General features: G+C 44.7%; 1 protein-coding gene across 1 annotated transcript in view; it reads right to left on the bottom strand.

Annotated features, from left to right (window-relative positions):
* Positions 1-13,037, bottom strand: part of sardh (sarcosine dehydrogenase) — a 60,305-nt gene that overhangs the window by 4,152 nt on the left and 43,116 nt on the right. Inside the window, 5 exon segments of the mRNA XM_080755428.1 lie at positions 1,014-1,149; positions 1,592-1,760; positions 3,393-3,402; positions 3,404-3,541; positions 7,342-7,435. Coding sequence (XP_080611554.1) covers positions 1,014-1,149; positions 1,592-1,760; positions 3,393-3,402; positions 3,404-3,541; positions 7,342-7,435 — 547 coding nt within the window.

Raw genomic sequence — 13,037 nt, 5'->3', positions numbered from 1 at the left:
GGGACACACACTTTGACGTTGTCAAAATGTTATAGGAATGGTTGTTGTGAACATATATACCGGTAAAAGATTACAGTATATCAAAAATAACTATTGTTCATTTTCGTGTGGTGTCACACTATGTACCGCGCGCGCGCACACGCACGCGCACACACACACACACACACACACACACACACACACACACACACACACACACCCTTATCTCACTCTGCTCCAACTTTGCACCTGAGGACCGTTTTGTGTGGAGCTGTTAACACATTTGAGCCCGTTGACGAGGTATACTCGTCCCGATGAATTCATTTCGCACAATACGCTCGTCTTAAGGCAGGGGTGGGCAACTGGCGGCCCCGGGGGCCACATGCGGCCCCCACCTTCACTTAACAGTTCATAAAGTCAACATAACTATAACTAAATGCATTTGAAATTCAATAAAAAAAGGTTACTTTTCAGGATTCCAATTCAAAAATAGCAAAAAAAAATGATTCAGGTTTTCAATTCAAATATAGCAAAAATAGTCGATCTACAAGCTCAAAAACGTCCCAGTGCGACGCGTTTTGAGCTTGAGGATCGGCTATTTTTGCTACGACAGTAATATGCACTGTGGAGTGAGTGTGGAAATAGAGTGGCCCCTTCTCCATCTTCAAAGTTGCCCATCCCTATCTTAACCCATTCTGATCGGGAACCCATGTTGGTGTCAGCATCATGTTATGCTTTAGCTATTGAAAAATAGCAGATCTACAAGCTCATAGTGCGCCACCGAGTGGCGCGCTACGAGCTTTCAGAATCGTCCTCAAGGTTTTAAATGGGTTCCCGGTCGGGAACCCCTTTTGGTGTTTTTTATAACTAAGCAATTATGTTCAGCTCTACGTAAGCTCACATAAAGCGCTTGTATATCGACTATTTCCGTGAGAGGGGGAGAGAGAGAGAGAGAGAGACAAAGATTGAGAGAGAGAGAGAGAGAGAGACAATGAGAGAAGTTGAGAGAGAGGGAGAGAGAAGGTCATCCTCACCACTCCTCCGTCAGGGTTGCGGATGTAGCCCATTCCCATTGACTTGTCCACGTAGAAGCCGTATTCGCCACGCCGCAGGTGACCCACGGGGACGCCGTTACGGAAGACGGCCTCCAGACCCAACAATGGAACGTGACTGAGTGACAGACAGACAGACAGACAGAGAATTTAGGCATTTAGCAGACGCTTTTAAAGGGACACTTCACCCTTTTTGCTAAGAAATATATGTTAATGACATTTAGGAGCTTTAGAACACTTTCCTGGGGGTCTTTATGTTCCTGGACTACATGTTGTCTCAGTAAGACAGCTCTCCCCCCTATCCACAAGGAGGAGCAGTGCACCAAAGAATTATGGGAATTGTAGTCCAGGAAGGTAGTGAGACCAGTGTCCATGACATCAGAGACAACAGGCTCACTGCTACAATCTAAAATATCTAAAAATCACATATTACACACATAAAGACCCCCGGGAAAGTGTTCTAAAGCTTCTAAACGTCATTAACATATTTTTTTTTGCAAAAAGGGTGAAGTGTCCCTTTAAGGCATTCGACGAGAGACGCCATTATCGTCATCACTCACTCGTCGATGGTGAAGCAGACGATGCGCCTCCTTAGCCCCTCCTCCTTCTGCCTCTCCAGCCTACCGCGGCCCAGGAAGGGGATGGAGCCCTTCAGCTTGCAGGTGAACGCCAGGCCCGCCTCCAGGGGCGTGTCGTCTGGTCTGAGGTCAGCGTGCCAGTGTCTATAACCTGGAGGGGGGGGGGGGGTTATCCATTTATTTAACCCATTCTGACCTGAGATCAGATTCTAAAAAAATGTCTACTATGTCGATTTTGCAAAAAAATAGCAGTAGCAGACCTACAAGCTCGTAGCGCGCCACTCGGTGGCGCGCTATGAGCTTGTAGATCTGCTATTTTTCAATAGCTAAAGCACGACATGATGCCGACACCAAAATGGGTTCCCGCTATAGGCATGTAACGATACACTCGACTCACGATACGATACGCATCACGATATGAGGTTCACGATACCATTTTTCACGATATTTTCAACACAATGATTTTCCAGACAAAATGACCAATTTTTATTTTTTTTATGATTTATCTTCTCCCCCCCTCCCCCCAAAGCTTTTTTCACATTCTTTTATTTAACTACATTGCAAAGATAATTGCCTTCCTTGATGTATTAATGAGCATCAATAACGACCATCACCTGGGCACAGTCACAGACACATTATACAGCTCCCCTCTCCAGGCCTCTACTGTCTCATTTCTCTCCAAAATCATGTGAATATGATGGAATATGATTACAGCTGACATTTCTTATCACACACTACCCTCCCCCCCCCCCCCTTAAATATCGAATATCGATTTTTATTTTTAATGAATCGACACATATCGTCGGGATATAATATCGATATATGATATATCGTTACATGCCTGATTTTAACCCATTCTGACCTGAGATCAGATTCTAAAAAGGTCTACTGTGTCGGTCGCTCTTCGATATTAAAAAAATAGCAGACCCTCAAGCTCGTATGAGCTTGTAGATCTGCTATTTTTCAATAGCTAAAGCACAATGTAATGCCAACACCAACATGGTTCCCGCCCATAATAATCCCATCATCCGTTCTTACTGTGTGTGTGTATACATACTCCTCTCATCATGATATCTGGCGTGCGTGCGTGCGTGTGTGTGTGTGTGTGTGTGACACGTGCGTGTGTGTGTGTGTGTGACACGTGCGTGTGTGTGTGTGTGTGTGTGTGTGTGTGTGTCGGAGGGGGGGGGGGGGGGGGGGGGGGGGGGGGGGTGGGGGAGGCAGTAGAGGAAGAAAATGGACTACAGGCTACATGGGAGAGACAGAGGACATCTTGTGAAGTGAACCGCGAAAGTCAAAGAGACGCACGCACACCCACGCACGCACACACACGCACGCACACACACACACACAGGCACGCACACACACACACGCACGCACGCACACACACACACACGCGGGCTATTCCCTCCAGAGATAGCCGAGAGAGCTGGGATGACGGTTATTGAACATGGAAAGTCAATATATAGAAACCTGTGTGTGTGTGTGTGTGTAGAAACCTGTGTGTGTGTGTAGAAACCTGTGTGTGTGTGTTTAGAAAACTGTGTGTGCTCCTGTGTGTGTGTGTATGTTTGTATAAATCTATGTCTGTCTGTGTGTGTGTGCGTGTGTGTGTGTGTGTGTGTGTGGTGTGTGTGTGTGTGTGTAGAAACCTGTGTGTGCGTGCGTGCTTGTGCGTGTGTGACAGTATTACAGCCAGTTCAGTTATAGCTATATAACTGCACGTTTTTTTTTTTTTTTTTTAAATTTCATAATAAACTATATATATATATATATATAATACCTTTCTCTATTGCTGAGTGAGTCAATAGCCATGATTCCATGTTTGGCACCGGCGGCCATGACGGCGTCATAGACCGGCAGGCAGGACGCCTTGGGCATGTGCAGCTCCCAGCCCAGCTCTCCCACGAACGACAGGCGCATGGCTCGCACCTGGGAGAGGGGGACATTAGAAAGGCATTAGGGGGAGAGAGAGAGAGAGAGGGCTGTATTTTGCGTGTCTTAAGTACCAGGTCTTATTACCTAACTTGAGTAAACTAAAGACCTGGAGGCGTGATCAATGCCATTTGGCTATTCTGAGTGGCCAAAGAGCATTGATCACGCCTCCAGGTCTTTAGTTTACTCAAGTTAGGGAATAAGACCTGGTACTTAAGACACGCAAAATACAGCCCAGAGAGAGGTGCTACACTTTCTGTTACAATGTGACAAACAAACATAAAGACCTCAGAGAATCGTTCTTCCCAAACATATAATAATATGAATAATTTGAATCCACCATCATCATCATACTATAATTCAACAATGTCTGAATGAATGAATGTCAGAAACACCGCGTTATCTCATCATTGCCTGCACCAAATCACTCCCACTTTTCACACAGGCATGGACCATAATTATATGGAGGTCTTTTTTCTCGATTTGACACATTAACGATTAATAATGAATTCATTAGTGAATAAAAAAATGCGAAAACGCACCCAGGGCGCAGTACCCCCCCCCCCCCCCCCCCCCCCCGCGCCCCGCGGCCACAAGGGGGAGGGGGGATATCTCACAACGGTATAAAGGGCTAGTTAATAATAACTCATCACTTCTGTTCTGTTCTGAACAGACCAAAAAAAAACGCACATTTTTGGCAGAAAAATACGTGTGGAGTTGTCATCGACTGAGGGACAGCCAGTGGACAGAAGCGCCATGGTATATCTCTTGGCTGAACAACAGGGGCCATTACGTTTCTGTTTTTGTTCATTTCTTCTCATTTCGTTACTGCGTTACTACTCGTCGTTCGTTATCGCCAAGACGTTCGTTGTTGTTGTCTCCGTGTGCGCGATATGTTGACATTTGTTTCATTGTTTTATGTATGCTTTGGCAATGTAAAACGTATTCATCATGCCAATAAAGCCTTTTGAATTTGAGAGAGATAGAGAGAGAGACAGAGAGAGAGAGAGAGTGAGAGAGAGAAGACTTTTATTTTTTTTACAGGGGCCAGTTTCGAATTTCAGCCGTCCATATAGGTGCTCTTTGAGAGCGGTTTTCATTCACAACGCGGGCGTGACAGACGGTATACCTTTTTATTTTGTGTCTGTCGAGCGTCAGGGTTTCAATATGAAACGCACAAAAAGGGCACAACATTGGAGTGACATTTTATTCCACCTCTATGCTTGGAGCTCTCTCTCCCTGAACAGAACAATACGTGCCAGTTTTAAAAAAAATAAAAAATAAAGAAAAAATCCAAGTGATTTTCACCGAAGTGAACTGGACATGTGATGCAGTGGAGTAGAGAGAGAGAGAGAGAGAGAGAGAGAGAGAGAGATAGAGAGAGAGAGAGAGAGAGAGAGGGGGCTGAGACCAGGAAGTTGTATACATGCACAAATTTGGGCATGTACACAACTTCCTTTTTTCCAGAATACCGTTTTTAAGATTTAGAAGTATTTTTTTTTATTTTTTTTTAAACCTTTTTGGTGTTAGCATTATGCTATGCTAACGCTATTGAAAAATAGCAGATCTACAAGATCTTGTAGATCTGCTTTTTTTTTTTTTTTTAATCGAAGAACGACCGACATGGAAAATAAACATGGAAACAAAAGCTTTTTTCAGAAAACTGTCAGGATGTAGAAGACATTTTTTTTTTTTTTTTTTAGAATCTGATCTCAGGTCAAAATGGGTTTAAACAGATACACAGAGAGAGAGAGAAGGATATTGGGCAAGAGAAGAAAAGGAAAAGAAAGACAGACAGACAGACAGGAGAGAGCGAGACTGAGACAGGCAGAGGTGAAGGGAAACGAGACTGTAGTTCTGTAACACGCTCTCAGACGGTTTTCTCCAGCGGATGCTTCGTCAGCCCGAGCCATCTGGACAGATCCCAGGTCTGGCCTCAAGGACAAGCGAGGAGAACGGCACCCCCCCCCCCCGCAATACAGACACAGAGACACGTTATCCCATTCTGACCCGAGATCAGATTCTCTACAAAATGTTCTTCTATATCTATATACATCCCGACAGTTTTCTGAAAGAGCCATGTTTTTTCCGTGTCGGTCGTTCTTCGATTTTTCAAAAGAAAATAGCAGATCTACAAGCTCACAGCGCATAACATGATGCTAACACAGAAAGTGGTTCCCGCCCAGAATGGGTTAAATAGACACAGACACACACACACACACACACACACACACACACACACTACACTTGAAAATCATGTTAATTTCATCCTGAGAGCGTACCAGTACACACACACACACACACACACACACGCATGCAAGCACGGGCACGTACACACGCACCCACCCACACACACACACACACACACACGCGTGCACACGCACACAGACTCTCATGCGACTCAACCTTTTCAATAATAAATGGGTTTCAATCAGCAGCATGTACACATTTGCATACATATTTCTAAAATTAATGACTCCACGTCCTATAACTTACGTTGACGGGGGTTGTTTTTCGGAGCTGACAAATGTTCCATGTCCAATAAAAGTCGAAATGGGATATAGCGTTACTCTCACACGGTGCGTGTGTGTGCGTGTGCGTGTGCGTGTGTGTGTGTGTGCGTGCGTGCGTGTGTCTATTACTGTACCTGCGAGGGACAACTGTCCCCACACAGGCATGTACTGCATGCTCAGTGTTAACACAATCAGACCGTACGACGCGTGGGAACGTCATAACTACCGACGGATCCAAAGGACGTGTACTGTACTGTACTGTACTGTACTGTACTGTACTGTACTGTACTGTACTGTACACACGTCCTATAGTGCATTTTCATTGATATCAAACGAGAGAAAAATATTCAGATTTTTTGTTAATCGTTCACTTCCCTGTATATATACGGATCAGAAAGAATGCCTCGTATCCGCTAATCTAAAGGAGCTCTCCGTGGTTTTGACCAGATGGACATAATTATACGTACTAATTAAGCTCTTGTCATCATTTCTGACTTCTGACCGGCCCGCCCCTCGTCTCGTTCAAGATATGAACGCGAGGGGTTGCTCCGTTTTTATCGTTAACGAGAGCAAGGCGAGCAAGCAAGGGCTTAGTTTATCTTCCATTTTATGCAGTTTTTGTCGGTGACAAAAAGGTATAGTCGACGATTTTTTTCCCCCCGTCATCATCATCATCATCATACTATAATTCAGTGAATTTCTGTGTGTGTGTGTGTGTGTGTGTGTGTGTGTGTGTGTGTGTGTGTGTGTGTGTGTGTGTGTGTGTGTGTGTGTGTGTGTCTGTCTGTCACTGTGACCGCCGTAGCTCCTCACAGCCTGCACCAAATCACTCCCACTTTTCACACAGGCATTGACCATGATAATATGGAAGCCCTTTTTTCAATTTAACAAATCATAAATGAATAATGCATTTATTAGTGAATAAAAAATGCGAAAACGCAAAAAAACGCAACCCAGGGCGCAGTACCCACAGCAGCCACAAGGGGTGGGGGGGGGGGGCAGTATCTCACAACGGGTAAGGGCTAGTAGAATTAGTGGACGAAAACAACAAGGTCGTGTGGTTAGTGTTGAAAAATAGCAGACCTACAAGCTCGTAGCGCGCCACTCGGTGGCGCGCTACGAGCTTGTAGGTCTGCTATTTTTTGAAAAATCGAAGAACGACTGACATTTTTATAGAATCTGATCTCAGGTCAGAATGGTGTTAATCGGACCAAGTGCGCACGTGTCCAGTGGAAACCTCGTGTGAATCTGATCTCGGGTCAGAAGAATGGTGTTAGTTCTCACCTGATGTCCCGCCGCGTCGACCACCTGGTGAGTGGAGAAGGGGAACGCCTCGTTGCTCAGGTCTGCGTCCAGGACCTCCTGAAGCACCTCGCGACTGTACGCACGCACACGCGCACACACACACACACACGCACACACGCACACACACACACACACACACACACACACACACACACACACACACACACCTTTAGAAACACTTATCAACGGTCTGCATCGGTGTTTTAAAGTAACTATACGTGCATTTACTCAAGTATTGGATTATGTTTATTGACGATGTTTACATGTACAGAAAAATGCACACCGTTATACTGTGCACATCACTATGAAAGGGACAAATGCCGAAGAAAGTTAAAGATGAAACGCGACAATGAACGTGCGTGAGTGTGTGAGTGTCCATGTTGAGTGTTTTAGGAATGAGTTATATAATCATTATTATATCATCATTAAAATATACGCATATTGTGTTTTTCATGTGAGCGCGTACTGTATAAAACACATACAAGTACGTTTTCCACCACTGGTCTACATCGGCTGTCAAATTCAACACTTAACCCAGGCTTTCCTTACCAAAGCTGCCTTACTAAATATGCGTTACTTATGGCTGGCTCAGCATATTTATGTGAAATTCATGAGTGCTTTTGTTGGTCGTCCACTCACAGTTTTTTGTATGGAGTTGTGCTTGAAATGTACTGTCATTCTGCAAACTGTCAAACTTCAATCATTTTAACACGTTTAGACCTGAGGCCGATTTTTAAAAAAAAGAGTCCTTTCTTAATCCTGACAGTTTTCTGAAAGACCTAACGTACATTTCTAGGTTCTCAACCTTTTTCATGAATTACAACACAGAATTATCTGTATTTGGCCGCGGACCCCCCATCTGGAAATATGGTTTTCCAGGGAACCCCCATGAAGCAACGATTGGAGTAAAAATGTTTGCTCTGAAAGAATATATATATTCAAAGATTTGAGCCACATTTTCACGAAAAAGCAGATCTACAAGCTTGGCGCCGAGTGCTAAAGTGGAACAGAATGCTTTAAAAACACCAAAAAGGCGTTCCTGGCCTGAAATGTATAGGCCAGTGGTTCCCAAAGTGGGGTCCGGGGACCCCCAGGGGTACCTGAGGGAGTTCCAGGGGGGTCCCATCTATTTTGTTCATGTTCATAAAGTGCTAAAGTGTTTAAAGCAGTGGTTCCCAAACTTTTTCATGTCAAGGACCCCCAAATTGACACTACTTAGCCCGTGGACCCCCATTTGAAAAGATATGCCAGGGACCCCCATAAGAGAAGACGTACACATTTAGACGTCTACATTTAAACGTCTGTATACATTTAGACGTCTACATTTAGATGTCACTGCTTGTGGTTGTAAATATATTGTTATCCGTGTTGCGAGGATGAGGGGGTACCTGGAAAAATATCTACCCCAAAAGGGGTACCTGGTCCAAAAAAGTTTGGGAACACCTGGTATAGGCTACAGAACTCAACACACCATTTGCTCCATCTGAACAAAAAGACAATTGGCCTAAATGAAATAGCACTGCCGTATACTAAGAAGTGGGGTGCAATTCCCCCCCCCCCCCCCCCCTCTCTCTCTCTCATTAGCAGGCACATCACTATCCCTCTCTGTTTCTGGCGCCCCCTACTGGTACTAAGTCACATACTAAGTCACATACTCGTGCTCATGACAGATACATAGCTTCCGCGGCTAAAACGCACGGACATTGCTGGTTGTAGGGAGTGGTTGCGCCGCTCCAAAAAAAAAATCAGACCAGTCTGAAGCGAGTGGTGCAACAGCACCCCCTATTGGTATACTCTAAACATCGGGACACACGGGGACATAATATAGTCACATACTGTAGGTCAGGACTGTATAGGTTGGGACATGCGGGGACAAAGCTGTTCCTTTGGAGTGGTTGCACCGCTCAAAAAACGTGGATGTTTGGTTGTATAACAACAACAAAGCAACAGTGATAACCATTTTGAGCGTTATTCCACTTCACACGGGTGTGATTTTTTTTGTGTGTGTGTTCATGCTGCTTCAACACCCCAAGCCCCTCTCTCTCTCTCTCTCTCTCTCACACACACACTACACATACTGTATAAATAAATATCAATGAAATGACATCGATGAGTCAACAGCAAACAAGACTTTAACCCATTCTGACCTGAGATCAGATTCATACGAGGTTTCCACTGGACACACACACTGGTCTGATTAACCCATTCTGACCTGAGATCAGATTCTAAAAATGTCAGTCGTTCTTCGATTTTTCAAAAATAGCAGACCTACAAGCTCGTAGCGCGCCACTCGGTGGCGCGCTATGAGCTTGTAGATCTGCTATTTTTCAATAGGTAAAGCATAACATGATGCCAACACCAAAATGGGTGCCCGGTCAGAATGGGTTAACATTAGCTCGCTTCAATATTATGGTACAGTACGTGTGTGTAGGTACTAGGCAGGCAGAGGAGGAGGACGACGAAGGATACATATATAGACATATTCAGCGTGGGATTGGTGGGATTGCTTAGACCTCATACGATGAATTAAGGCATGTAAAAAAGTGTGTGTCTGTGTGTGTGTGTGTGTGTGTGTGTGTGTGTGTGTGTGTGTGTGTGTGTGTGTGAGAGAGAGTGAGAGAGGATATGCTTTTAGGGCCACCCTCCAATTCTCTTCAATCTTAAGCAGCTTTGTTCACTGAAAAAAAAAGAGATTCCAACAACCAGGCCAATTAGCCACTGTATACTGTATATATTATACACTCAGTGGATGGCTGCATACGTATACATATATATGTTGACTGAGAGAGTGTGTGCGTGTGCATTTCATACTGTATATGGTTCAGAATTGCATAGAAGCAGCAACAATTTGGTCGCCAAATTGTCTCTCCCCATGGGTTGCATGCTGGACTACACACAGCATGGAGCAGCAACAAGTGCACGGAGAAATACCATGGGAAAAGATCACTTTCCATCTCATCTTTACTATATCTTATATATCGGCCCTAAATGCTGGATGATGTTTAGTTTAAATGCTCACGGAAACTCCGTGAAAATCATCATCGAACCTACTACTACTACTACTACTACTAGATGTGGCCTTATAGTACTAGCCGATTCTTTTTTCTAGCGCCAGACACTACAGGATTGTTTTATCCGATTATTTTACGCGGCACACACACTATTACACGGTTTTAAAACTCGGGCGCAAGCGCACCCAAGGATTCTCGGGCCCCCGGGGGAGTGGAGAGGAGAGGGGGAGAGGGGAGGGGACGAGGAGAGGGGACGAGGAGAGAGGGGGGGGCTGCGGGGGCAGAGCAAACATCAAACGTCCTCGATGTTGATAGGGGGCGATCCCGATCGCGCTGTGAGCGGATCCCCCGAGCAGATCGGAGGGATTACGATTGGATCTTTTATATACACACTCACACTAGACGATAATCCTCTGCCCGAGAATCGCCCCCGATCGAGTCGGGCACCCCCCCCTGAGCGATTATCGGCTAGTGTACGACCACCTTTAGACTATGAGAGACAGTGACAGAGACAGAGACAGAGACAGAGACAGAGACAGAGACAGAGACAGAGACAGAGATAGAGACAGAGACAGAGAGAAACAGAGACAGAGAGAGACAGAGATCTGGATTATTTTCTGGTTTTGAAAGTCGTTTTGACAGGAGGATAACAAAGTATCAGCAATTAGAGACCGTCAGAGAACACGTAGGCTATGGGGAAATGGAAAGATGGTAAAGTGGTAAAAAAATGTAAAAAAAAAAAAAAAAAACGAAAAAGGAGAAAGGAATATTATGGAGGAGAGGCCGTTAACACATGGTGACACAAAGCCAGGGAGAGAAGTATAAGGCAGAGCATAGAGCACCCCGACCCTGATATCAGGTTGGGGGAAGAACAAAGAGACTGGAAGGCGAAGTGAGGACAGAAAGAGACGTACGTGTCTAGCATAGACTGTAAAAAGAATATGGACAAAGCGTTCCGCGGGTCTAACATGAAGGTAAAATGAAGCCCGTCAGTCCTTGCAATGGAAGTCGCCATCTTTCTAGATCCGTTTTGGCCCAGCTCAGGCCAGCTGGCCCATTGGCTGGGCCCAGACAACGAGGCGGGACTTCCCCCTTCTTCTTCGTTGGTTTTTATTTTGACTCGAGTGGGTGGGGGATCCCGTTCATAGACTGTAACGGTAGCCACGCCCCTCAGAACATGCGCGACTTTATGGTCATTTTTTTTTATAAATGGGACCATAATTTTCCAAAAAGAATATTATGACATTAGAAATGAGACTTTAAACTAGTGACTGGAAGCGAAAAGTATTCATGACCATGTTTATTAAGGTAATACAGTCTAGGTGAAGTTGGGCCCAAATACATGGACTTCTATGGGGCTATGGGTTTTTCTGGGTCCAGTGACAGCGCCACAACAGGCCATTATATGAACTTTCATTTCCTTAGTGGCTTCACAAAATATCTCTCCGACTGCCCCCCCTGGTGTCTAGCTAGAATATGATGTGCAGACTTGACTACAGTCCATTGATTCATTGCAGTGTTTTAGTCTCTTGAAGAGTTTTCATTTCGTTTTAGTCAACATTTTAGTCGCCCCCGGAATGTCTTATAGTGTTAAGTCTATAGTTTGAGTCGACTTAAGTATCGTAAGGTTTTAGTCGGCTAAATCCACAGGCGGTTTAGTCGACTAAGATGTATTTTGTCGGGCCTTATGATGCCTGCCGTAATGACTTGCTGAAAATAGCCGATCTACAAGCCCACAACGCGTTGTGAAAGCCACACAAAACAAAGTATACAAATCACGCTTAATAATGCTGGCATAATGAGGTGAGCCAGCGTTTATCATTTTGCGCCGAGTGGCGCACCGAGTGCCGCGCTACGAGCTTGTAGATCTGCTATTTTTCCAATGGCTTGTATAGGTCTGTATTTTTCAGCTCGCGGGTCTGCTATTTTTGAAAGAAATCGTGAAAATGTAGCGCACATCTTTGAATATTATATCCTTTCAGAGCGAACGTTTTTAACTCAAATCTTTTTTTTTTTTTTAACAGTAACAACTTGACATGAAAATGTTTAAGAACGACTGATATAGAAACATGGGGTTTATCAGAAAACTGCCAGGATTTAGAAGACGTTCGTAGAATCGCCCTCAGGTCGAAATGGGTTCAAGAGAGACCGTCCGTCACCATATGAGTCACGACAGTATAGCTTCGATATAGTTACCGTACGCCTACCGTAAGCCTACCGTAAGACTATACCTGAAAACAACAGTTTGGATTCACTACAAATAACTATGCCAACGCAAGTTTACCCACACGTCTGCTTTTCCAGGTCCTAAAATAAGCTTCCGACAACCGCGGTTGGTGTTAGCATTATGCTATGCTTTAGCTATTGAAAAATAGCAGATCTACAAGCTCATAGCGCGCCACCGAGTGGCGCGCTACGAGCTTGTAGGTCTGCTATTTTTGAAAAATCAAAGAGCGACTGACACAGAAACATGGGCTTTTGCAGAAAACTGTCAGGATGTAGAAGAGATTTTTTTTTAATCTGATCTCAGGTCAGAATGGATTAATAGCTGTCTCCTCAATCCTTCCTGTCCATTAACAGCCATTCTCTTTTCATCTCTCTCTCTCTCTCCACCATCCCTATCTTCCTTCTCTTCCCTCGGAAACCCACAGCTCTCTCTCTTTG

This window comes from Protomyctophum bolini, assembly GCF_963924005.1.
Source record: "Protomyctophum bolini genome assembly, chromosome: 22".
In the NCBI taxonomy this organism is placed as follows: domain Eukaryota; kingdom Metazoa; phylum Chordata; class Actinopteri; order Myctophiformes; family Myctophidae; genus Protomyctophum; species Protomyctophum bolini.
The sequence above is the reverse complement of the archived record's forward strand: the minus strand, read 5'-3'. Positions and strand labels throughout refer to the sequence as shown.